The sequence below is a fragment of the Bos indicus x Bos taurus genome, chromosome X, assembly GCF_003369695.1.
Source record: "Bos indicus x Bos taurus breed Angus x Brahman F1 hybrid chromosome X, Bos_hybrid_MaternalHap_v2.0, whole genome shotgun sequence".
NCBI classification, from domain to species: domain Eukaryota; kingdom Metazoa; phylum Chordata; class Mammalia; order Artiodactyla; family Bovidae; genus Bos; species Bos indicus x Bos taurus.
This window is the reverse complement of record NC_040105.1, coordinates 52,311,526-52,335,775: the sequence shown is the minus strand read 5'-3', so window position 1 is coordinate 52,335,775 and position 24,250 is coordinate 52,311,526. Positions and strand designations below refer to the sequence as shown.

General features: G+C 51.7%; 1 protein-coding gene across 8 annotated transcripts in view; it reads right to left on the bottom strand.

Annotated features, from left to right (window-relative positions):
* Nucleotides 1-223: 223 nt before the first annotated feature.
* Nucleotides 224-24,250, bottom strand: part of IQSEC2 (IQ motif and Sec7 domain 2) — a 78,107-nt gene continuing 54,080 nt past the window's right edge. For 7 of the 8 annotated variants that reach the window (XM_027533417.1, XM_027533418.1, XM_027533422.1 and 4 more), the window contains 13 exons: nt 19,523-19,784; nt 18,271-18,672; nt 14,972-15,867; nt 13,477-13,638; nt 12,712-12,834; nt 11,585-11,751; nt 8,927-9,066; nt 8,027-8,152; nt 6,162-6,261; nt 5,438-5,599; nt 3,668-3,841; nt 3,128-3,177; nt 224-2,528 (listed from right to left, as the gene is read on the bottom strand). In XM_027533417.1, the coding sequence (XP_027389218.1) occupies nt 1,563-2,528; nt 3,128-3,177; nt 3,668-3,841; nt 5,438-5,599; nt 6,162-6,261; nt 8,027-8,152; nt 8,927-9,066; nt 11,585-11,751; nt 12,712-12,834; nt 13,477-13,638; nt 14,972-15,867; nt 18,271-18,672; nt 19,523-19,784 (3,730 nt within the window). In that variant the 3' untranslated portion in view covers nt 224-1,562. The remainder of the gene's footprint in view (nt 2,529-3,127; nt 3,178-3,667; nt 3,842-5,437; nt 5,600-6,161; nt 6,262-8,026; nt 8,153-8,926; nt 9,067-11,584; nt 11,752-12,711; nt 12,835-13,476; nt 13,639-14,971; nt 15,868-18,270; nt 18,673-19,522; nt 19,785-24,250) is intronic. The other variant, XM_027533425.1, reaches the window with a different exon arrangement.

Genomic DNA, 24,250 nt, shown 5'->3' with positions numbered 1-24,250 from the left:
GGATCAACTCCAAAGCCCAGACCCTTGCCACTCTGTTATCCAAACTGTTAATGAAACAAACATCAAAACCTCACTCACCCCCCCACCTCCCATCCAACCAAACCCTCTCACCCATCCAGTTGTCTGAGCTTTTATCATCAGCACCTCACCTCCCTGGGCTAAGGCCTCTCTCCCAGGGGCTCCACCATGGGGGAGGGGGCACAAGTAGGAGGCAGAGGCAGGAGATGAGCACAAGGTCTTTTATGAGGCATCAAATATACATTCTTATATACAAGGAGGAGAAAAGACAATGCCTAAACCCCAGGTCCTCTCCATACAGCCCCTCCCGCTGCTGCCCTCCCCCACCCCCAAACCCCGGGGTCCCTGGCCTTTCATACAGCCAGGGTCTGTCTGTCTGTTTGTACTGCAGCCCATGATGGAGAGGGGAGAGGGAGGCAGGAGCTGAGAAAGGAGCTGGATATGCGGGGCAAGAAGAGGAGCTGGGGCTTGTAAAAAATATATTTATAATAAATAAACAGGGCTGTAAAGGGGCTGGAGAGGCAGCAGAGAGTTTGACGGACAGAAGGACTCAGGCATCCTGGCTCCCAGCCCCCACTCTGATGGCTTCAATGTCTGCCTCAGGAAGGACATCTCGGGCTCATGGTGGCCCTCTGGGAGCCCCTCTCCCCAGGGCTGACGCTGGGTGCCCTGCCCCAGTGGGCTGTTTGTGGGCAGTATCTGTAAAGTGCACTGTCTTCAGCTGTAGGTGGGGTAGGTGTGAGGGAATGGGGGGCATGCAATATGGGTGAGGGAGGGCTGCGCCCTTCTCATCCCAGACCTCAGCCCCCCCGCCCCAAACCTGTCTGGACTTTGATCAGGATAAGAACGTTGCAAGGAAAGGCAAGGTCCTGAAGCTGAAGAGGTCTGGGCTGGGGCCCACTAGACAGAGAGCAGAGATCGGCTACAAAGAGGAAGCACTGCCCCACCTGGGGACCAGCATATGTGGGGGCCCACTCACCGAGTGCACTGACACCCCACATCCTCCAGCAGGTGGAGACACCTGGAAGTGTATGGCCAGGCCCTGAGGTCAGAGAGAGGGCCGAGCCAGCTGGGGTTTGGCCACAACACTGCAGAGCCCCCTCCTAGCCCCACTTGGCCAGAGGTGCCCTGGGGAAGCCTTCACCCCCATTGTTCCCAACACCTGCCCTTCCCTACCAGCCAGAGCTGATGGGGAGCTCACACTGGCCCAGAGGTCTGAGGCCACCCAACTAGACCTCTGGGGAAAGGGAGAGAGGGAGGGTGAAGAGAGGGAAAAAGAGGACGAGGATCTCTGAAAGGTCCTCACCACTCCCCAGAGCTCAAGAGCCCTGCATACAGGCTGCAAGTGGCAAGGAGTCTCAACTCTGGAAGGAAACCCCAAGGAGACTGTTGGGGGTTAGAGGAGGGGTTCCAAGGCAGGGAAGAAGTGGGGAGGAGGACATTTCTATGTGCATGTATATTTTGGAAAAACTGAGGAAGCAGAGAGGTCTCTCTCCTGCAGATTCCCCAGACCTTCCCAGTCCCCAGCTCACACACTCCATTCATCAGACCACGGTGCTGATCCGGCTTGGCTTGGCCTTGGGGTTTGCAGTGGGTGGGTTGGCCGTGCCGGGGGGCCCAGAGGCGTGCAGTGGGCCATGGGGGGAGGTGGGTGGCAGGGGCGAGTGTGGGGTGTGGGGTGAGGGTGGGGGCAGGGGTGGGTAGGAGGGGTGGGGTGGGATGGGTGAGTGCGGTGACAATGGTGACTGGGGGTGGTGGGGGTGGGAGTAGGAGCCCCCTGGTGGCCGAGATCCAGGGCCCCCAGCGGCCCCCGCTGCTGGCATCATCTGTGGGTGGTGGCTGAAGATGAAGTGCTTGGGGCCCTGTTTGTGGGCTGGAGGGTGCTGGGGGGCAGGACTGTACAGGGGCAAGGGGGAGGTGGGCTGGTGCAGGGGGTGGCGGCCATGTGGAGCAAACTGAGGGTGTCCTCCGGCTCCCCGTCTGGGAGCTCTGCCTGGCCGGCCCAAGGTATAGTGCTGGGGACCTGGGACTGGGCCATGGGCATGGAAGTGGCGATGCGGCCCCACAGGAGGAGCTGAAGCGGGAGGTGGTGGAATGGAGCCCAGCTGCGGCAGGGGCGGGGGCTGCTGAGGCGGTGGGGGGAGAGGGGGTTGCTGGGGTGGCAGGTAGGGCGGCGGGGCCGGGCCTGGTCCTTGGCAATACTGGGCATGCAGGGCCTGGAGCTTGGACTGCCCATCAGGCAGCACCCCCAGGCCACCGTGGCTGTGGCCGTGGTGGTGGTGGTGGTGGTGGTGGTGGGTGGAAGAAGCAGATGAAGAGGAGGCAGAGGCCTGGCCTGTTGGTGGCGGTGGCATCTGGAAGGGCCCCTTGCCACGCTTGCTTCCAAATAGGGAGCCCAGGAAGGATGAGGAGTTGGAGACGGGCCTCTGGCTCTTGTACTCCTCTGGCGGCGGGGGTGGGGGTGGAGGTGGCATCCTCTGGTGAGGGCGTGGACTGCTAATAACAGACCCCTGGAAGGGGGGAGGGGTGGAAGTCAGGCCGGTCTAGTTGTCCTAAACCCCCAACCCTAAGCCCCAACCCCCTGGTCCCTGGGGGCTGGAGAGACAGAACCCCCCTCCACAGCATAATGGAAACCAAGTCACAGTCCTGTACTTGTACATGGAGCGCCCCCAGCTTGCAGAGCTCTGCTGTCACATCCACTATCTCATCTGAGCTTCAGCTGGGAGAGGAAGATTTAGCAGTACCTCCTCCTCATCCCCATTTTGCAGGCAGGGAGCATGTTAGGCCCAGAGAGACAGAGTGACTTGGTCAGGCTCAAAGAGCAGGACTTGGAAGTAAGAGCTTCTCTCGGCCCAACTCCAAGAGCATCACTACTTGGAGTCGGCCGTGGGGTTGAGAAGGGGCTCGGGAGAGTGGAAGACAGACTGAGAGACAGGCAGAGTGAGGACAGACAGAGTTGAGGACAGATTGAGAGAGTGGTTGGCTGGGAGAGGCAGCCGCAGGGTTCCCGGCAGGGAAGAGGGGGAAGCAACAGGTCCCCTCCTCCTCTGGGGCGCCAGGGTGGCAGGGCAGGGCTCATGCAGAGAGTGGGGCAGGAGCTGGCACTTACTTCGATGGTGCTGTCCAGCGATCCCACGCTGTTACGCCGCCCCCGCTTCCCTGCGCCCACAAGCAAGGAGCCCAGCGTCAGAGCAGCAACCCCTCCTCCCCACCCGGCTGGGCTCCAGAGCTGGGCACCAGGTCTGGGCCCCTCCCAGGGACAGACACCCCTATTCCCTTTCCCCCGTTGGAGAGGGGGAGGTCGGGAGGAGGAGAGGTAGAGAAGGAGGAGCGAGAGGAGGAAAAGATGGAGGAGGAGGAGGAAAGGTGGTGCCTGAGAGACAGAAGAGGAAAGAGAGGAGAGGTGGAGCAGTGAAAGAGAGGGGCTGAGACTGTGGCCCCATTTGCACTCCCTGGCCCAAACCCTGGGCTCCGCCTGTGCTGACCCAGCTCCCAGGTCCCCTGTGGCATGGCACCTAGGATTCTGGATGAAGGCAAGATGCGTGCACGTGTGGTGAGTGCAAGGAAGGCTGGCAGTCAGTGACAGGAAGCGAAGAGGACACCCAGTCCCACGGCTCCCCAGCCAGGGGAGGGGCCCCGGGAGACTTGCCTGCATCTGAGAGGTCTCGCAGGGAACTGCTGAGTGCACCCCGTTTGAGCCCATCGCCTGCCCCATAAGTGTCCTCTAGGCTGCTTCGGGCCAGTGTGCCGTTCACCGAGTCCTTGGCCCCTCCGGGCTGTGAGGTGTTAGGCCGCATCATACCTTTCTGCTTTTCTAGCTCCGCTGGGTGGCGGTGGGGGAGACAGGGAGCAAAGGTCAGGGACAGGAGTGAGAGGCCACCTGACTGACCCCAGCCCTCTGTGGGTCTTCCCCTTCCTCACCTGCTCTGTCCTCAGGCCTCCTGCTTCGCCCCGTGGACAGCTGTACCTCAGCTACATCTCCTAAGTGCTGCAGCGCCCAGCCCATCTCACACCATCTCCTCTGGTTCAGTCTTCCCTTGTCCCTCTCAGCGCCTGCTCCTCTGGCTCCTCTCCGCTTGCTTCTCCCTCCCCTGTCTGGTCTCCCAAACCACCCCTTCCTTTCAAAACAGAGCTTTACAGTGGCTGCTTTGTTCCCAGGAGGGGCAGGAAGGCCCTTCGAGCCTATGGCAAAGGGCGCTCATTCCAGAGCCCGCTCCATTCTCAGATACCTTTGCTCCAGAGCAGAGGGCTCCTGGAAGGACAGGAGTAGGAAACTAACGGAAATCAAATTCTCTATTATGTGCCAGCCATGTGCTGGGTGCTATGCTTACTCAATCTCTCTCAATCCTTATACCAGTTCAGAGGTACGTATTAGCAGCCAGTTTCCAGAGGAAGAAACCGAGAACCCGAGAAGTCACAGAGCTTGCCCAGGGCAAGTCTGGAAGTGGGGTTGCTGACATTCTGGAAGCAGGTCTGCCTGAGTCCAGAGTCCATGTTCTCCGGCCTTACACTCCCGCCTCCCTGTGGAGGTCACGGAGGCTTCTGTCGATCACCCATCCCTCCTCCTGGCATGCTCACCCTCTCTCTGAATGTCCCTAGGGTCTCAAGGATCTGGTGAGCTGAATGAATGACCTTGCCTTGCTGAAGAGCACAGAAGACCCCAGAACTGTGAAGGCCTCACTGAGGAGCTGTCCACCACATCTCTCTCTGTCTCTCTGTCTGTCTATCTGCCTGCCTTTCTCGTTAACACCATATTACTTAACCTGGAGAAAAGAACTTAGAGGACATTGGGAGGAATGAGATACAATCACTATTTTCTATTATATATGATCAGAATGACTTGATGTGGCCCCTGAAGGCCAAGAGGATGGGTCATCAGGACTCAGTTCAGGAACAAGAATGTGGGGAGAGGAAAGGAGAGGCTGGGAAGGGGAGTAACATCAGTTGGACACTAACGACGTTCAACACTCATGTCCTGTGAACATGTAGGACACATCCTCCACCTTATTTCATTGAATCTTCACAACTCTGTGAAGATTTCACCACCCCAATTTCATGTATGAAGAAACTGAGGCTCAGAGAGTCAGGTACCTCTCCCCAGTTTACCCAGATAATAAGTAGCATACCTGGCATCTGAAACTAGAGTCCTACCTCCAATACCCTGCTTCTTCTCCCTGCTCCCTTTCAACAGAAGGAAGTGCTGGCTCATAATTAGGGCTTGAAATAATAACGAGGTTGAGAGGTAATGAGCCTCTTGTCACTGAAGGTATTCAATCAGAGGCTGAAGGGTTCCTGGAATGAGGGTAGGAAGTTTGGACAAGCTAACCCCCAACTCTGAGTTTCTCAGAGGACAGGATTCTTAGTGTCTGCAAGGCACTGTATTAGGAGTCGGGGAAGGAGATGTGGCTGGGTTACTCACACTCCACACGGTATTTCTCCATCTCCTGCACCTCAGCGATGGATTCTCGGAGGTCAGATGTGAAGCGCAGCCGATCCTGGAGGCTGGGGGCATTGAAGATGATGAGGACTTTGCGCTCCCCACCAGGTACTGCAGACAGCAACTTGATCCCAAACTGGTAATCTGTGGGGAAGGGGAAGGTCAGGCACCTCTGTCTGAGGCAAGGTGGCTCATATGTGAAATAACTTTTCTCATGTCCATCTCTGACCCCGCCTCTTCTCTGCATGAGCATCGTCAGCGGGCCCCCTTTGCTCCAAAGCCCCCAGACTCCTGGTACTCATGGTACTCCCTATGCCTCAGGACGGAAGGGCAGGCTGAACTCCGGCTGTTCTCTAGAACCCCTTCCTTCACCCCTCTGGCTCTACTCACATTGCTTCTGCTGCCCAGAAGCCACCCATCAAAGCTCCTCTGGCTTAGTCCTTCAATGCATGGCATGATCACCATCACTTAAGCCCATCAGAAAACATACATGCTGCAGTTCTCCGCAAGATTATGAGCTCCCAGGGCACAGACCCAAGTCATACTCCACCCTGACCTGCCTTCCATCCTGGGACCAAGGAGGTGCTTTGGAGACCTCAGCCCTGTTGTAAAGGAGTCCCAAAACTGGAGGCTGGTGTGGAGGAAGGATGAGCATGAGGGCCATGGCAAAGACTCTTGGGATGTTGGGATCCAAGAAGGGACTCACATGAATTCTGGAAGAGCTGCATGTGCATTTCCACGAGGGGAAAGGACTGACGGAAACTGTATGTCACCAAGATCTTCTTCTTCTGGAAAATTTTGGTGACCTTTGGCAGGGGTAGGAAAAAGACAAGAGGCAGGGTTTGGGGTGGGGAATTTCCCATGGCATCTATTGCTTGTTACTGCCTACCCCATACCCCCCATACCACCACTAACAGACATATACACACAAACACACATACCCACAAGTTGGGGAGAACTGAAGCTTGGTGGAGCAGAACAGGAGAGACGGGAGAGAAATGCAAGTTCCTGATATAATGATGATGCGCAACAGGCATTCACGATTTTTATAGGAACTAACTGAATGCTGCTCCCCCCAGGAAGCCTCTTTTAATACCGCACATAGAGTCCCCCTCCCACTATTTTCTGAGCTTCTAGAGTGCTGGTTCAGTGCCTTTCACCATTAGGCTTGAGGAAAGTGCTATGAGTGTGTGATTGCTGGACTGGAAACACCAAGAGGAGTCTGATTCTTGTCTATCTTGCCCACCTGGGCCAGACCCAGCGCACATTGGAAATCTTCAATAAACCAATGTGTAGAGTTAATGAGTCTTCTTCTCAACAACCCAAGGTCTTTATCAAGTACTCGGGTGTTCTAGACTCAGCTAACATGAGTTGGAAACATCTCAGACCATCTGCAAGTGGCATTTAAAAGCACATTATTTGATTTCAGGATGGTTACGGTACACGCTTATGCAAAGCATCTTTTTAGCCCTTTGGATTGTGAGAGAACAAGGACTGAGTCTCCCTCATCTCTGGGAACCCAGTGTCTAGTATGGGGCTGGGCACCCACAGTGCACGATGGATGGTGAAACATTTACTCAATACCCATGTGGGTGAACCCCTCCTCTGGGTTAGGCTAGTCCACATCTGACGTGTTATTTCACCCCCATGACAACCCTGAGCTGGGGATTAGCTCCACTTCACAGAAGAGGAAATAAAAGCTCAGAGAGGGCACTGGAGGAGCTTCATCTAAAGTAGCAATTCTCAACTAGAGGTGACTTTGCCCCCTAGAGGACATTTTTAGTTTGAGTGCTACTGCTATCGAGGAGGTAGAAACCAGGGGTGCCACTAAACATGCTACAATGCACAGGACAGCTCTCACAACAGAGTATCCCACATCCGCCCCAGATGTCAATAGTCCCGAGGCTGAGAGACCTGCTCTAAAGGACAGAACATCAAGGGAGGACAGGTCACTGTCCTCAAATCCCTGAGCAGCTGTCTAAGAGCAGCTCTCTGGGATCCCAAGGGTTGAGTCAAGATTATTGGAGGAAACTCATTGGGAGACAGATTCTAGCAGTCAGAGCTGTCCGAACAGAAAACTGGCTCCCTTGGAGGAAGGCAGCCTTCTGTGCTGCACTCATGCAAGCAGAGGACCATGCGGGAATCTGGCTCTTGCCTGGGATAAGAGGTTGGGCAGGACCCTGAACTTCCCTTCCCATCTGCAGAGTCCTAAGAGTCCCAGTTCTAAAAGACATATGTCTACACTGGTGACGAGCTCGGTTTTAAGAATTACTTCAAGCATCCCAACCACCAACCTCCTGGGCTATTAAGGTGGGCATGGACTTTTTCTACCACTTCCCAGATTGTAAGCCTGTTATCTGCCCTGGTCCTCACCTTTTCTGTCCGCCTGTGGCTGTCACTACCTCCAAATGGATCCTCCAAATGGTGAAGTAAAGGAGGGGCAGAGGCACCCAGATCACATGGCAGAGCTACTTACCCACCATGCCTCCACCCACCAATGTTAATGGTTTACACCCCACCCAGAGTCCAAGCTCACCACTTCCCTCCTTCTCCTCCCCTCAATGTGCATACCACAAGGAGATCGTTGAAGAGGAAGACCTCCCGCTGGTGCAACCCTAGCCTCTGTGGGCGGTTTGGATCTGGCACCTCATAGAGCTGGCAGCAGCAAACCAGTCGACGGTGAGGAAGAGATAGGACCTAGATAGGCATGAAGAAATAGGTGTGCGCAAGGCCAGCCCACCAGCTTCAGGCATCTTAACATTAACTGCAAGAGTAAGTTCACTTCTGGTATATATCACTGTCACTCTGATACAAGGAATCTAAGCAACTAAGCCTAGGCTTATCTTTGTCCCTGCAGCTCCCTCTGTCTGGAATGCTTTCCTTGCTCAGCTCCCTATGGCCACATTCTACCATTCCTCCAAACCCCAGTTCCAGTGTTCCCTTTTCTAAAAAGCCATTCCTAATCTCACTGGGCTGAAAATGACCTCTCCCTCCCATGTGCTGCCCCTAAATTAACCTAACTATAAGGTGGAGGTATTGAGTTTTTGTCTGACACCTCCCCACCCTGGTCTGTGCTTCCAAGGACAGAGACCATAATTTATTCGTACCTGTGTCCCCAGTGCCAACTGAAATGCTAGGCTCAGTGGAAAGGCATCTGTAAGTGTTTGTTGACTAAACGACTAGAGTGTGTTTGTGGCTTCGGTCATCAGCTAACTATTATCTTGACTGCTCACTTGGGTGGACCAGCCAAACCAGAGGTGAGAAGCATGTTAATATTTACACAGCATCCACGATGTGCCTTGCCATGCGCCAGATCCATTCCCACAGAGCATCCCACTCAAGCTGCCCCACCACTCCTGAGGAATGCATCACCACCCACTCCATTCGGCAGTTGAGGGGAGCCTGGGGCTCAGAGGGGCATGGACTCACCTCCCCAACCTTGTTCCTTCTTCAGCCTCCCAAGGCGCTTACCGGTTTCTTGCCTACAATCATGCGCTCCACAGCCTGCACTTGGGACACGTGGTCATCGTTGGTCCGCAGTTCGCGTCCCTGGATGCGCTGGTAAATGCCCACTAGGAGGTCTCGGGGGATGTCTTCACCATTGTCAACCCCTGGTGGAGGGAATACATAGGAATATATAGTATACATGTGGGGAATGGGTGGCAGGGATTCTCCACAACCCTCCACACCCAGGTGTGGGCCATAACGATGGCCAGGACTGGAGGGAACAGCCGCCCTTGGCCCCTTGGCCAGGATCAGGCCAGGAGAGTCAGTTGCTTTCTTCCCCAGGACAGGAATTTTGTCTAACAACTCAGAGAACAGTGTGATTAAAACAATGACACTTTTTTTGGGCCTTTCTAATTAACAAAAATAATGTTAAATGATAATATCCAGTGTTAGGAAGAGTTCAGGGAAGCAGGCATATGTACTAACATGACTGTTTTGGAAGGTAATTTGGCAAGCCTAACTATTCAGTGATTCCTCTTCTAGGAACCCACTGTAAGGAATTACTCAGAAATATGTGCAAAGATATATGTATAAGTACAGCTTATGATAAAATTTTCAAACAATCTAAGTTCTAACAGCCAAGGAATACTGAAGTAAAACTGAATATATCCATTTCATAAAATAATTTATAGCTGTTAAAAATTTGATATTTATTTTAAAAAATCATAAGAAAATTCCTATAGCAAGTGAAAAAAAAAAGCAAGATAATAAATTGCTTGTACAACCTGATCTTAACTGTATAGTTATACTTGTTGCTGTTGTTTAGTCACTAAGTCAAATAAATGGAGAGATATTCCATTTTCATGAATTGTTGTTGCTATTACTGTTTATTCTCTAAGTTGTGTCTCATTCTTTCACAACCCCATGGACTGTAGCCCACCAGGTTCCTCTGTCCGTGGGGTTCTCCAGGCAAGAATACTGGAGTGTGTTGCCAGTTCCTTCTCCAGATGATCTTCCCAACTCAGTGATCAAACCCGCATCTCCTGCATTACAGGCAGATTCTTTCCCACTGAGCCACTGGGGGAGCCCATAGTTACATGTGCATAGGAAAAAAAGACTAGAATACACCAAAATATCAACCATGGTTGACTCTAGGGGACAGAATTTTGGATGGTTAAAATTTTTAATAACGTCTATATTTCTAAAATTTTTGGAATGAACAGGAATTCATTTCATTTGCTTATTTATTTAATAATTTGAGGGTAAAGATATACACATATACAATATATGTGTATTGTACAATATATGTACATATATAAATATATACATTGTACACATACAATATATGTACATACATAATATATACATTGTACATATACAATATATATGTACACATATAAAATATGTACATGTGTGTATATGTATACACATGTACATATACACACATATATACATACACACAGACAAGGAGGGGAGAGGGAGAATGGATGAAATGAGTGAACGAACGAATGAATGACTAATGGCAGGCTCCTGGGAGAGAGCTCCAGATGGCCTCTGGTCTGTCTTACTCCTTCCTTTGAAGTCTACCATCCTTCTGATTGTCTGCTGAGCAAAACCCACTCACTCCTCTAACAAAAACCTTCTGCTAAAGAAAATGTTTTCTCCTTAGGAAATGCCAAGCCTCCTCCTTGGACACCAGGTACTAAAAGAACAGCCTTCATCACGCCGCCTTTTTACCTCAGGAGTCAGACAGCTTAAAAGCCCAATGATGCAAACCCCTGACAGTCAGCAAATCTGTCTTGTCTGTTTGTTTTTCCTCAATTATACTTCCCTCTTTCGTTTCTGTTTAAATAATCCTAACATCTGTGCCATTTCTAGTAGGCTGCTCTTTGGTGAGAGGCAGGGCTTGACATCAATACAATAAACCAAGAAAAAAGTCAAGGGGACACCTTTCATCTGGCACGTCAAGGCCCCTGGAAACTGGTTCTAACTGACCTTCCTAACTAGATTGTCTGCCTCCTCTCGATTGTTCTCCAAACAACTTTTTTTTCCTACCTCTGTGCCTTTGTTATTCTTACTGCTAGGTAAGCCTCCTCTTCCCTGAGCTCTAAATATACTTTTGGCCTGTCTGACATCACAGTTCGTTTCCTGTCTTGTGCTGGGTATCTGGTACTACAAGTCAGTCTCTCGCGCACAAACTAGGAGCCCTCTTGGGGCAGGGACTGTGGCAGATGCCCCTCCATGGTCCTTAGCACCTATCATAGGGACTGGCACACATGAGGCACTCAGTGTCAACTGCCTGGCTGGCTGATTGATGAATGAATAAATGAATGCTGAGTGGAGGAAAGGGCACCTAAAATAAATAAGTCTTTATGGGCAAACAAGGGAGGGAAACGGAGTGATGAGTGAATTAGTGTAAGTTCCATAAAAGTCATGGATTTTACCTCCCGTTCAGGATCTCCTGTTTAGTCAATATTCAGTGTGAGAATGAATGTTCAGACAAATGACCATTTGAGTGATTTAATAAGTAAATGCTATGGGAACATCTAGCCTTGGCAGAAAGTGAGGTTAAATTTTCAGGGAGCAGATGTGATCTCCCTCTTCTTCCCACCCCCGCCACCTGGCCCACTTTCCTTTCCCAGGTGAAAGACAAGAAAAGCTGATGGGAAGCTCTGGGGTCACCTCTCAGGTTCTTGATGAAGTCATCTAGTTTCATCTTGCGTTCAGCCTTGACGCTGGGACTGTACATGTCAGTATTGAGGAGGATGATGGCAAAAGCAAGGATGAAAATGGTGTCTGGATTCCGGAACTGGCGCACGAGGGCTGGGTTACACACACAGTACCGCTGGCTGCAGGGCAGGAGGGGTCAAGACCAGGGTCAGGCACCAGTAATCTCCACCTACCCACCATCCTCCCATCTGGCACCACCAATTCTCTCCTCCAAGACATATTCCCAAACCCTTTGGGTCTCTCCTCTTTCTTCAGACTTTCCTCAAGATTAGCATGTAAAAATCACAACCTTTCATGGAGCTTTGCCAGGGGATTTATGTATGTCATCTCCTATAATCCCATTATAGTTTTGCAGCCCCATTTTACAGATGAAGTGACTGAAGCCCAAAGTGGCCTTCAGTGTTTAGGATAAAAGAGTTGATAAACCGTGAAACCAGGGTGAAAATCCAGATCTTTCTGACTACAAAGCAAATCCTCCCATGTCAGAAAACAAGTTCCCAGTATTTCTATTTCTCTTCTAAATACCCCAAAGTGGTGGAGTCAGGGCTTATAACCAGGTCTTATGCCTGATCCCTGCAGCATTCATGGAGGAAGATAATAGTTAAGAGCATGGGTCATGGACTCAGACACACGAGCTGAAATTCTGGTTCCACTGCTTATTCACCATATGACTCTGGGCAAGTTACTCAGCCTCTCTAAACTTCTGATTTCTCATCTGCAAAATGAGAATAATAAGAGAAGCACCTACCTCACCAGGTTGTTGGGAATATTCACTGAAATAATCATGTAAAGTGTCCAGCTCAGTAACCCAATCAATACCTGATGAGTATGGTATCGGCTTAGGGAACATGAGTTGTTGCTGATGCTGTTGTCACTTATTAGATGCCCATGTCCCAGATGCTAAGCTGGATACTTTAGGCACATTACCTCTGATCATCCAACTGCCTTGCAATATAGGATTTATAATTTCCAATTTCTAGTTCAGAAAGTATGAGGCTCAGAGAGATGACTCATAGACCCATCCTACACTGCCCCCCAAAGCAGAGAAAGGCAGCTTTAGTACTGGGAAGTGGGCACACCTGAAGGCTTCGATGAGTCGTTCCACTTTCTGGGCCTCACCCTGAACCCGGATGTGGGATTGGAACTTCCGGAGCGCGTCATCCAAATCCATGGAGGAGAAGTCCATTTCATCCACCACACAGCTGAGGAGCAGAGAAGGGGGTGTGGCACTCTCAATTCCTCTGCAAAGAACCTCTGACCCACCCTGACCTGCTCCAATGAACCAAATCCCCCACTGATAGACTTCCAAAATCTGAACCTGTGGCCCAAGCAAGTACTTCTGAGGATGAAAGTGGAAGTCGCTCAGTCGTGTCTGACTCTTTGCGACCCCATGGAGTATACATACATGGAATTCTCCGGGCCAGAATATTGGAGTGGGTAGCTGTCCCCTTCTCCAGGGGATCTTCCCAACCCAAGGATCGAACCCAGGTCTCCCACACTGCAGGCAGATTCTTTACCAGCTGAGCCACCAGGGAAGCCCAAATGAGGATAGAATGTTTGAAATGGAACCCATCTCAGAAAATCCAGGCAAGACACATGGTTGCTAAGGGTCTGTTCCATCAACCCACTGATATCAGGGATGGGAAAACTGAGGCTCAAAGCAGGTCTTGCCTGGGGCCACCCAGAAGATGTTAGGACTAACACCAAGAGAGATCAGATCTCTTTAGGGCGGAGAGGTATGGGAGCAGGAAGGTCTATTCATCCTGTTTTGCAAAGTTTATCCCCCTCCTGCCCTCCTTTTCCAGGAACCCCTGGCCTAGTCTGTCCCAGCCTGGGGTCCTCACTCCAACACGTCTCTGTTGAACTGCTTCTGCCGGTTCCCTAGGAATTCCCCTATCATCTGCCGGCTCAGGCCTTTCCGTTCCAGGATGAAGTGAGCCACTCCCACCGGCGTGTCTGACAGGAAGCCCCGCTCAATCAGATACTGGATACCCTTCTCTGGCTTCCTGCAGAAAGAGGGGAGAAAGATGAGATGACAGTCCTCCTGGAACTCTGCCCCCTGCCCTATATCTTGAACTAATTTTGGGCCCAACCATGGCCTCAGGGAGCCAAGAAGGTCCACTCCCTTCTGTGGTCCACTCACTTCATGGTACACTTAAGAAAACTGAGGCCCAAGGGAAAGAAGCCACTTTCCCATTTCACAGAGCTTCAGAAATTCCAAGGTATCTTCAACTCAACTTCCTCCTTCACTGGAGCCACATTCCAGTTGAAAGAAAATTAAGATCTGATGAGAGCCTGTTCTGTGCCAGGAGCTTTGATATTCTCCGTAGGCACTGAGGAGTCCTGGGAGAAGGCCTGAGCTCCAGGTTAAGTCCTTCTCTTCGAGTCACAGACCCTCGGAGTAGGAAAGTAGTAAAAAGATTACTTTTTCCACATCCCACTCAGGAGGCACCACCAAGCCTCTGAGTGTTTCTATAGATCAGTTGCTCCCTACTTTCCATATCTGGGTCTGAGCTATCCCATATTCAGAATCCCAGAGCCTTAGGGCCTCATGAGGCTAGAATTTGGGAGACTTTGGTGCCACAGATGGAGTCTCAGATCCATTACTTACCATGCATGAATTGGAACAACTCCCTTTAGTTCTCCAAGCCTCAGTTCCTTCTCTATAAAATAGGGACACAACTACCCACTTTGCTGAGTTATCATGAGAACTAAATACAGATGGCCATGTCTAACAGGCTATAAAGATGTAAGGCATTTGTTTTCTAATCAAATGTCACACTCGTATTCCACTGCTAAGCACCTGGCACAAGACTAGGTACCTAGAAAGAACTCAGTCCTGGTCACTGACTAGTCCAGCACAGCACCCTGCCCCCAACACCTCAAACATCCATAGACTGCTAGTTAGTTGGTAGAAACACTGAAGCCCAAGGAAGGGACACACCTTGCTCAGGGCTACCCAGTGAGTCTGGCCCAAGTCTCCTGTTTCTGAGAGCAGGGTTCTTCATATACAACATCGGCTAGCCTAACCAAAAATGGAAGGTGGGAGACCCAAGGTTCAGAAGCCATTCTATAGAGAGAGAACTAGGGCCAGAGAGGAAAGCATCTCACCCAAGACGACACAGTCAGAAGCAGAACCAGGGCCACAACTGCCTCTCATGGGTGTGGGGGCAACTTTCCATTCTTGTCACCCTATTGCCCATTGTATTCCCTGAACAGCTAGAGAGAAACACCATCCACAAAGTGGAAGGATGGCGGCAGCAGGATCACCGCCTCCAGGAGTCCAAGTGCCTGCAGCAGGGTCGGTAGGGGCGACAAGGTGGGAATGGGAACACGTACTTATTGAACAAGTTGAGGCCAATTCGGTAGTGCCGCCTCTGCACCACATCGTTGTTGAAGGCTGGCGAGTCCCAGCTGTGCCTGGTCTCCCGCTGGTAGGTCTGCTTGCACAGGCCGGTGGCTGGAGGCTCCCTCAGGCTGTCCCGCGAAGAGGAGCCAGAGCTGCAGTTGATGGTCTCGTTGGAATTGCTGGAGCTCTCAAGGCTCTCATTATCTCCACCATCAGAGTTCTCGCCTGCTGCCTCGCACTTCCCCAACCTCCGACCCCCAGCCACACCACTGGGCCCAGTGCCACTGTTGGGGGCTGGTGGTAGGGGCCCTGGCGGGGCTGGGGCTGGGCCCTCCGGGGCTGGGTAGTGGCGGTGTGGGATTGGGGCCCTGCCTGGTGGCCCCTTGTGCTTCAGGGTCCCATGGGGGCTGCAGCCATCAGCCTCATACACGAGCTGACGGTGGACAGAGCCGCGATCTGAGCGGTCACTCAGGTCCACGGAGCTGTCACTGGGAGGTTCAATGGTAAGCAGGGGCAGGTGGGCAGCCCGCAGCCGGAAATCCCGACATTCCAAGCACCCAGGACCCCTGCGAGTGCCTTCCTCACGGCTACCATCTTCCCGGGACCCTGCTGGCACTGGTGGAGGAACTGGAGGGAGAGGGGCTGGTGCCCAGAACTCAGGTCTGCCCTGGGCAGGAGGCTCTGTGCTAGGCAGTCGTTCAGGGGATGGTGGGGGAACTGGGTCATCCAAGTAGAGGGGAAGGTCACTGAAGGATGTGGCCGAGCTGTCTTCTTGCTGTTCCTTTGACTCTCGCTTCTCCAGCTGGGCTGACCCTGGTTCCTCAGACATGGGCCCCGATGGGTGGCAGTTCAAGGCCTCGTCAATGGATTCAGCCAGAGACTTTACCTGAGGTGGAGGGGAAGGGGGAGGAGGGGAAAGGAGAAAAAGGAGAGAAAGATGAAGGACAGTGGGATGGTGAAAGGGTGGGAATGAGGGAGGGAGGGAAGGAAAAAGTGGGGGGATCTTCCTGGTGCGGCAGCCAGAAAAGTACTTCCCCTCCCCTACCTCCCAAGATTCTCTGCAGGACATAACTCCCAGGGAGCCATTGTGAGCTCACAGGAGCTGGAACTTATGCCCACAAGTTCCATTCTCAGACATCCCAATACCTTCTTCATGTCCATATAGACCCAAGCCAAATGCCGCCTCCTCACTAATCCCAAGCCACATTCCTGCCTCTGCCTTCCCTTAGGGTAAACCAAAATCCCAGCTGCCTCTGGGCTCCTGGAGCCCTCTGTCTGGTTCTCTCTTAGGAAATCCATGATATTTAGCCTTGAGAATCTGGACCAAAGCTGGCCTCATTCTGGTATCTAGCTTCCCAACTGGTCCCTAATGATCCCCGCCTCCTGCTATTCACACCCTCATGTACCATAGTGTCCCAGGGTTGGTCTGTGGGACCGGCAGCATCTGGCAAATGTGATGGAATGTCACTTCTGAGATTAGGTTAGGAAAGACTGCAGCTTCTATCCTGAGTACTCTCACTCGCTTGTGCTCCCTCTCTCAGATCCTTCACTCTGGGGGAAGCCACACCGTGAGCAGTCCTATAGAGAGGCCCATGTGGTAAGGCCCTGAATCCTCCTGCCAACAGCCAAATGAGTGAGCTTGGAAGCAGACCCATCAGCCCTGGATAAGCCTTTAGAGACTACAGTCCCACCCTATAACTTGATCACAGCCTCATGAGAGACGCTATGCGAGAGCCACCAGTCAAGCCACCCCAAGATTCCTGGCCCTCAGAAACTATATGGGATAATAACTGTTTGTTGTTTAAGCTCAGTCTTTACATTCAGTTTTAAGCTACTAAATTTTGGGATCATTTGATATGTAGCAATAGATACTTCCCCCATTAGACTTGAATAGCACTGAGAGGTGGGCCCAGGCCTGGTTCCTCAGTCTCCCCACCAGACTATGAGGCCAGTACTTGAGGGATGGGTCCAGGCTGGGTTTCTCTCTTTTTAGCTCAGCTTGACACACTGATTGACACAGAAGAGATGGTCAATGAAATGTGTCATATGAATGCATAAATGAGTGATTTAGATCTTCCCTTTAACACTTCTTTCCTGTCTTCTACCTGCCTCCTCTCCCAACCCCATCACTAACTCCAGGGAAGCATGACCAAGCTTAGGGCAGGGCCAGATCACAGAGGTTAGAGCAGAATGATTTCTTCTCTTATACACTTTCATTCATTGATTCAACAATTTTTACCAAATATCTTTTTGGTTTTAGGAAGGAAACTAACATGTACTTAGCAAATGCCATATACTAGGTGCTTTCAGATATATTACCGAGTTGAACTCAACCTTCCAAACAGCTCTAAAAAATGGTTTTATCTTCATGTTATTGATCATGTTTCAGTGGAGTTAAACAGTTTGCCCATGGTCACATAGCTGGGAAATGGCAGAACTGGGATTTGCACCTGATCAGCTGTGCTGACACACTCCAAGCCTAGAATGATCTCCCACCACTATCACTGCCGCTTACATCCCCACCCTTCCCTGCTTTTCCTGATGCAATGCTTATGCAAGCAACACCCTTCTGACTATCTCTAACTTGCTAACTCTTCACTGCCTGCTGAGGCCCAGTTCCAGTGCTGTTTTCTCAAAAAAGCCTGCTCTCATCCTCCCAGAAGAAAATTTCCTCTCCCTCCTCTGGGTTCCCACAGCACTATATGGGATCTCTTCTCAGGGCTCTGAGTGCACTCTTTTAGGAAACAGTCCTGTGCACATGTGCCTGCTATTTCCTGCTCGCTTGGGAAGATCCTTGAGAAAAAGAATCCTGGCCAATTCATCTGTCTCCCCCACAGTGCCCAGCACAGAGCCTGGTCCATGATCGTATGGTATAAGGGAAAGCTTTGGAACCAGACAGAGCTGAGTCCTGATCCAATTTGGAAAAGTCACTTCACCTCTCAGGGTTGTGGAGCCTCAGTTTCCTCCTCTGTAAAACCAGGATAGCACCCCCAGTCTCGAAGGCCATTATGAGGCATATAGAGGACCTGATATAAAGTAGGAGCTGTTAGTTAGGCCTTAATCTGATAGTGGCTCATGTTCCAGAGTGAGAACTTGCATGTTTGAACAATATAATTTTTCTCTTGCCAATCCTTTCTCATTACCCTCACAGTCCCTACTCAGATGCTAGCTATTTGTTGTTATCAAAACAACAACTTGTTGGGCAACTTCCTTGAAGTACAGGGAAAAGGTTGTAGTAGTAGCCAGAGCGTGGAGATGGAGAGAAAAGGCCCTTTTCAGGGATGCTTACCTGTTTGGAGAAGGAGTCCTCAAGCTCCGTGATGTCGTTAGAAAACTCTCCAGATGTGGTGACGGAGCTTCCCCCACCATCGATGCCCCCTCCGCAGGAGCCGCCATATGGGAGCCCCCGTTCAAGCCGGTGGCTCCGGGCCCCAGCCATGGCACCCTCGTCCAGCGAGGCAGGCTTGCCCTCGAAGTACGCGGGGTTCTGTGCCTTCTCATATTCTTCAAAGGAGAACTGCATCCGCATGTTGGAAAGGATGATGCGGCGGGACATGCGACTCTCTGAAGCTGAGCTGCGGAGCCGCTCAAAGTTCTTGTTCATGCGGTACTGGCGGAAGGCCGTCTGGATGGTCCTGGCGGCCCTGCGGCTCAGGAAGGAGCCCCCATACTTCCTCTCCAGCATTTCCACCTGGCAGGGGAAGGTGGAGGGGAACAAAGTCAGAAACTTACGACAGCCTCCTCATCTCCCTGGGCCTCAGGCATACCACCTACCGAGTCATAGCTAACTGCTTACAGCTGCCTGGATGCACCAGGCTGGGGTCTGGGTGGTGTTCTTACTTTATTATCAGATAGCACATGTCACACGGGACTGAATTGTGGTTTTCTTTCTTTCTTTTTTTTTATTTACAAAAAGTAGATGTTCACTATTTAAAGAGAAAAGAAACAGAGAAGCTAAAACAGGAAAGAAAGGAAGACATCAATTGAAGGCAAGAAGGAGAAAGAAGAGGGAGAAAGAGGAAGGAAGGGAAAAAAGGGAAGGAGGGAAGGAAGGGAGGAAGGAAAGAAAGTTGCTTCACCTAAATTCCCAACACCTAGGCATAATCACAATTACATTTTGGGATATATCCTTCCAGTTTTTTTACTTCTGTACATAGTATTTTGTGCCCCCCTTTTGGCTAAACAATATCTTGTGTGATACATGTGATATACTGGAAAACAGTGTTCTGAATTTGTCAACTTACATGTGTGCTTCTCCCCTTACACTGAGATTATTGAGGACTTGGTCTTTTATCTACACATCTCCAGTGTCCAGCATGGAGCTCACTAAATGTTTGCTGAGTGAATACAAGACTTAGTGGATGGATGGTGAATGGGTCAGTGAGGTCCCAGTCAGGTGAAGGGTTCCTCTTCCATTCCAGTCTCACCATCCCTCCCTGGACACCACCTTCGAGCACCATATTCCAATCTCTTCCCTGGTCCTCTCACCCCCCCCATCCCCACTGGCACCCCCACCCGCGACCAGAGCATTTCTTGGGTACCTTCTTGTCCTGCAGGTCCGTGGAGAGTTCATAGCTGTCAGACAGGGCCTTTGAGCGCTTTATCTCCTCCTCCTCCTGCTTCCTCAGGGCAACACTGGCTGGCTGGAGGCGCGCCCGCTGAGCCCAGGGAAGGCCCACCCCAGCAGGGGGGCCCCCCATGTGGCTGCTGGTGGGGGGAAGCTGGCTCAGCCGGTAGGGGGGTTGGCTCCCAGGACTATCAACCGCTGTGCTCAGGTCACTGCCTGGGGCATCACCCTCCACACTGTGGGGATGAGATAAGATGAGCCAGGATGTGGGAACAGGAGACAGGCCTGCTGGGCCAGACTGAGAGTGGGTGGACCAGATCCCTTCCCACAGCACCATCCTCCCCAGCCTCCTCACAGATACAGAGACCCCAATACTTAAAGGCTAGAGGACAGCCCTACCCCCAAAGTTGTCTTCTTATTCCCCTCACAGTCCTATCCCTTCCCCTTCAGCCCTGTCCCCTCCCCTTCAGCCCTGTCCCCTTACAGCTCCATCCTCAAATGCCCTCTCCCCCCTCACAGACCCCCACCCCTTCACAGCTCCATCCTTTCAGACTCCTTTCCCTCCAGCCAGGTCTTCTCACTGTCTTGTCCCAAGTCCTACTCTACCCTTACAGCCTGGTCCCTTCATGGCCAGGTCCCCTCACAGCTTTATCCTCAGACCCGTTTCCTTCCACTCCTACCCCTCAAGTTCCTTTTTCTAATCATCTTAGCCCCTAACAGCTCTGTCTCCAAATCCCTCCTCCCCTGAGGGACCAGTTCCCTTATATCCCCACCCCCTCAGACCTCTTCCCCTCCCAGCGCGAGCCCAGCACCATCCCAGATCAGCTCTGTCCCTAGACCTGAGCCTACTCCTATACCCTGCACACGCAGGCTCTCCCCTGCTCACCCAGCCCTGCCCCCCCAGCCCCACCTCTGCCCCCAGAGGCCTGGGCTCCAGGCCTGGCCAGTTCTCAGTGTTCCCTGGCTGCCAGGCCGAGGGCTCAGTGACAGCGGGAGGCGCCTCCCACCAGCATTCTCACAGGTAAAGAGCGGCCCTGCGGGGCAACTTCCTTTTTCTCCTCATGGCCTCCTCTGCTCAGCTCGGGGGAGGGGAACAAGGGCGAAGAGTGGTAGGAGCGGGGCACTGGGTCTTGCCCGCCCTGGTTACCCAGAGCTGTTGTTCTGCCAGACCTGCTCCCATGGTGCCATGGCAACCAGGCTGCCAGGGAACTCAGGTGGCGACAGAGCCCAGCGCCCTGAGCCCAAGCAGGACGGTGAGAAGCCACAGAGATGGGAACAATGGAGGGGGTTTGGGAGGGGGGACAGGCAGGGGGAGGCATGGAGGGGGTTGTGGGGGGAATGGGTATGGCTGAGGCCCAGAGAGTGATCTGGTTTGGGCAGGCACTGGAGCTCTTGACCAGTGAAAGGGTTAAGGGGCCACTCCCTGGCCCCTACCTGACAAGAGGGCAGGGCACAGGACCAGAATGGGGGGCAAGCTGGGATGGGTGTAGGGAGGCTCCCAGCCATTTCAGGAGTTTGAGCTACAATGGTCTTGCCAGCCTGACAGATGAACACTTTGGGCTGGGGGCTTAGGGGCTGGGCGCAGTGGGATACAAAGTTGGTGCTGGCTCAGCGCTAATGAGGGCTCCTGCCCTCTGCTCATCCCCGACCCTCCCAACTGTTAATCTTCAACACTGTCAGGAGCAAGGTGGAAACAGACTGAACGGCTGCCCTGAACCCCAAAATGCTCTCTCCTCCTGGGCCTCTGGGGCCTGTGAAGTCCCCCTTCAGGGGTCAGACCCAGCCCAGTGCCCCCCAGGCATCTAAGATGCACCTCTCTCCCCCTCAGGACTGCAGGATCCCACCCCCCAGCCTCTCCCCTCTCAGCACATGCCTCCCAGTTTTGATCAACTTTGTTTACGAACCATCCTTGGTTCCCACTTGCATTCCTCCAATTCAAAAGAGAGAGAGAGAGAGAGAGAGAGAGAGAGAGAGAGATAACCCAAGTCCTTGTTGTGGCATTTGAGGCTTCTCCAAGACACTGTAGCTAATGTTTTGTTGTTGTTCCGTTGCTCAGTTGTGTCCAACTGTTTGCGATCCCATGGACTGCAGCACGCCAGGCTTCCCTGTCCTTCACTATCTCCCAGACTTTGCTCAAACTCATTTTCATTGAGTCGGTGATGCCATCCAACCATCTCATCCTCTGTTGTTTAGTAAGGCACTATTCTTGTGCTTAGTCACTCAGTCATGTCTGACTCTTTGAATGCTATGGACTGTAGCCCACCAGGCTCCTCTCTCCATGGGATTCTCCAGGCAAGTATACTGGAGTGGGTTGCCATTTCCTCCTCCATGAGATCTTCCCCAGCCAAGGATGGAACCCAGGTCTCCCACATTGCAGGCAAATTCTTTACCGTCTAAGCCACCAAGGCTACTATTCTTACTGCTTCACATTTAATAACTTGCTTACTCTTCAAAACAACCCTATGAGGTAGGTATTATTAATCATCTTCATTTTACACATAAAGAAACTGAGGCCCAGAAAGGTTAATAACATATCTATGGTCACACAGCTATTAATGATAGAGCCAGGATTCAAATCCAGGCAGTCTGACTCCAGAGTTCACACTCTTAAACATTAAGCCACACTGCAGAGTTGGCTACCAGCCCCCACCCCAGCCACTCTTCCCTCCAACCTTGCTCAAATCCTGTTTCTCCCCAATACTCCCATTGTCCTTTCCACCTTCCCAACTGCTCATACAGTACTTTCCACCTGGAATGCTGTCCCTATCATCTTCTGCCATCTGCAATCTGAGAACCCCCACACACACCTTAGTTCCATCAAAAGTCAGGTCATATGCCACCACTAAGAAGCCCTCCTGAAGCCCGCTTCCAGCCAGAAATGATGGCTGATCCTGTTCAGGGCTCCCACACACAGCACATGGCTGTCCTTCTTTTTATGTAGCAGGTTAGCTTTGGCAAAGCGTGACAGCTATTTGTGTTCCTGACTCCCAGAATCCCAGCACAGGAAGAGAGTTTGGTAATCTCCCTGCTAGGACACAGCACAAGGCCTGGAACAGAGTAGATGCTCAGCAAAAGCTTCTGGAGGGAGGAAGTCAGTGAATGAGCTCTGGTGGCTGGGCTAATAAATCCTCTCACCTGAACTCTGACCTCAACTCGTCTCCTCTTCCCAATCCATTCTCCATTCTGTGGCTAGTGAGAGCTTTCCAAAGTAGAAATCTGACCATGTTGCTCCCCCACTAAAACCCTTCCATGGCTTCTCATAACTCATTCAATAAATGACAATTGAGCCCTTTCTATAGGCCAGGAACAGTGCTAGGTGCTGGAAATATAATCATGAGCAAGACGTGTGAGTTTTGTTCCCTCAGGGAGGTGACATTCTAGTGGGAGAAGAAGACTATAAATATATATTATCATTTCAGGCAGGGAGAAGTGCTAGGAAGGAAAATACAGCAGGGCGATAAAAGGTGCTGTTTTAAATGTGGTAGTCAGAGAAGGGCTTTTTGAATAAATGGCATATAATCAGAGAAGTGAGGGAGCGAGCTGTGTGGTTATCTGAGGCAAGAGCAGTCCAGAGGGTAGAGCCAGTGCAAAGGCCCTGAGGTAGAACTGTGCCTGGCATGTTTGAGGAACAGCCAGAAGGCTGGTGTAGCTAGGGCAGAGTCAACAAGGGGAAATGAGATCAGAGAGGCAATGGGAGCCAAACTGTGAAGGGCACTGAACCCACGATAAAGACATTGGTGTTTGCTATGATTGTGATGAGCAGAGAAGGGACATGATCTAACTTATGTTTTATAGGAATCATCATCCATAGGATAACCTCTAGCTTCCTCACCTCACCATAACCTCACCTTCCTCCTTCCTCACCATAACCATAGGTGGTTCTCCTGACCAGACCTCTGCCTCATATACCCTCTGACCTTTTACCCCAACCTGGCGACCTCCTGCTCACTCTTTAACATTTAGCTAAGGTGTGACCTTCCATGTCTTCCTGAGCCCTTCACGCAGGATGGCTTACAGGCCCCTCTTCTGTGCTGCCATAGGGCCCTATAGTCAATTCTATCCCTAGAGCAAGGGCATTAATTGGCTCATTGTGTGGGTGTGTGCTTGAAAGTGAAAAGTGAAAGTGAAGTCGCTCAGTCAGGTCCAACTCTTTGCAACCCCATGGACTGTATAGCCTATCAGGCTCCTCCATCCATGGGATTTTCCAGGCAAGAATGCTGGAGCGGATTGCCATTTCCTTCTCCAGGGGATCTTCCCGACCCAGGAATCGAACCCAGGTCTCCCGCATGCGGGCAGACGCTTTACCGTCTGAGCCACCAGGGAAGCTTGTGTGGGTGTGTGCTTAGTCGTATCCAACTCTTTGCAACCCCATGGGCTGTAGCCCACCAGGCTCCTCTGTCCATGGGATTTCCCAAGCAAGAATACTGGGGAGGGTTGCCATGCCCTCCTTCAGGGATCTTCCTGACCCATGGATCAAACCTGCATCTCTTTTGTCTTCTGCATTGGCAGGTGGGTTCTTTACCACTAGTGCCACCTGGGAAGCCCCTTGAAGGCTTACAATTTACTGAGGCAGGCACCAGTAGCCCTATTTTATAGAGGAGAACACTGAGGCAAGAGGCCACGTAAACTTGCTCGAGGTCATACAGGATGCAAATCCAGAGCCCAGGCTGCCTTCTCACGACATCTTGTTGCCTCTCCCTAC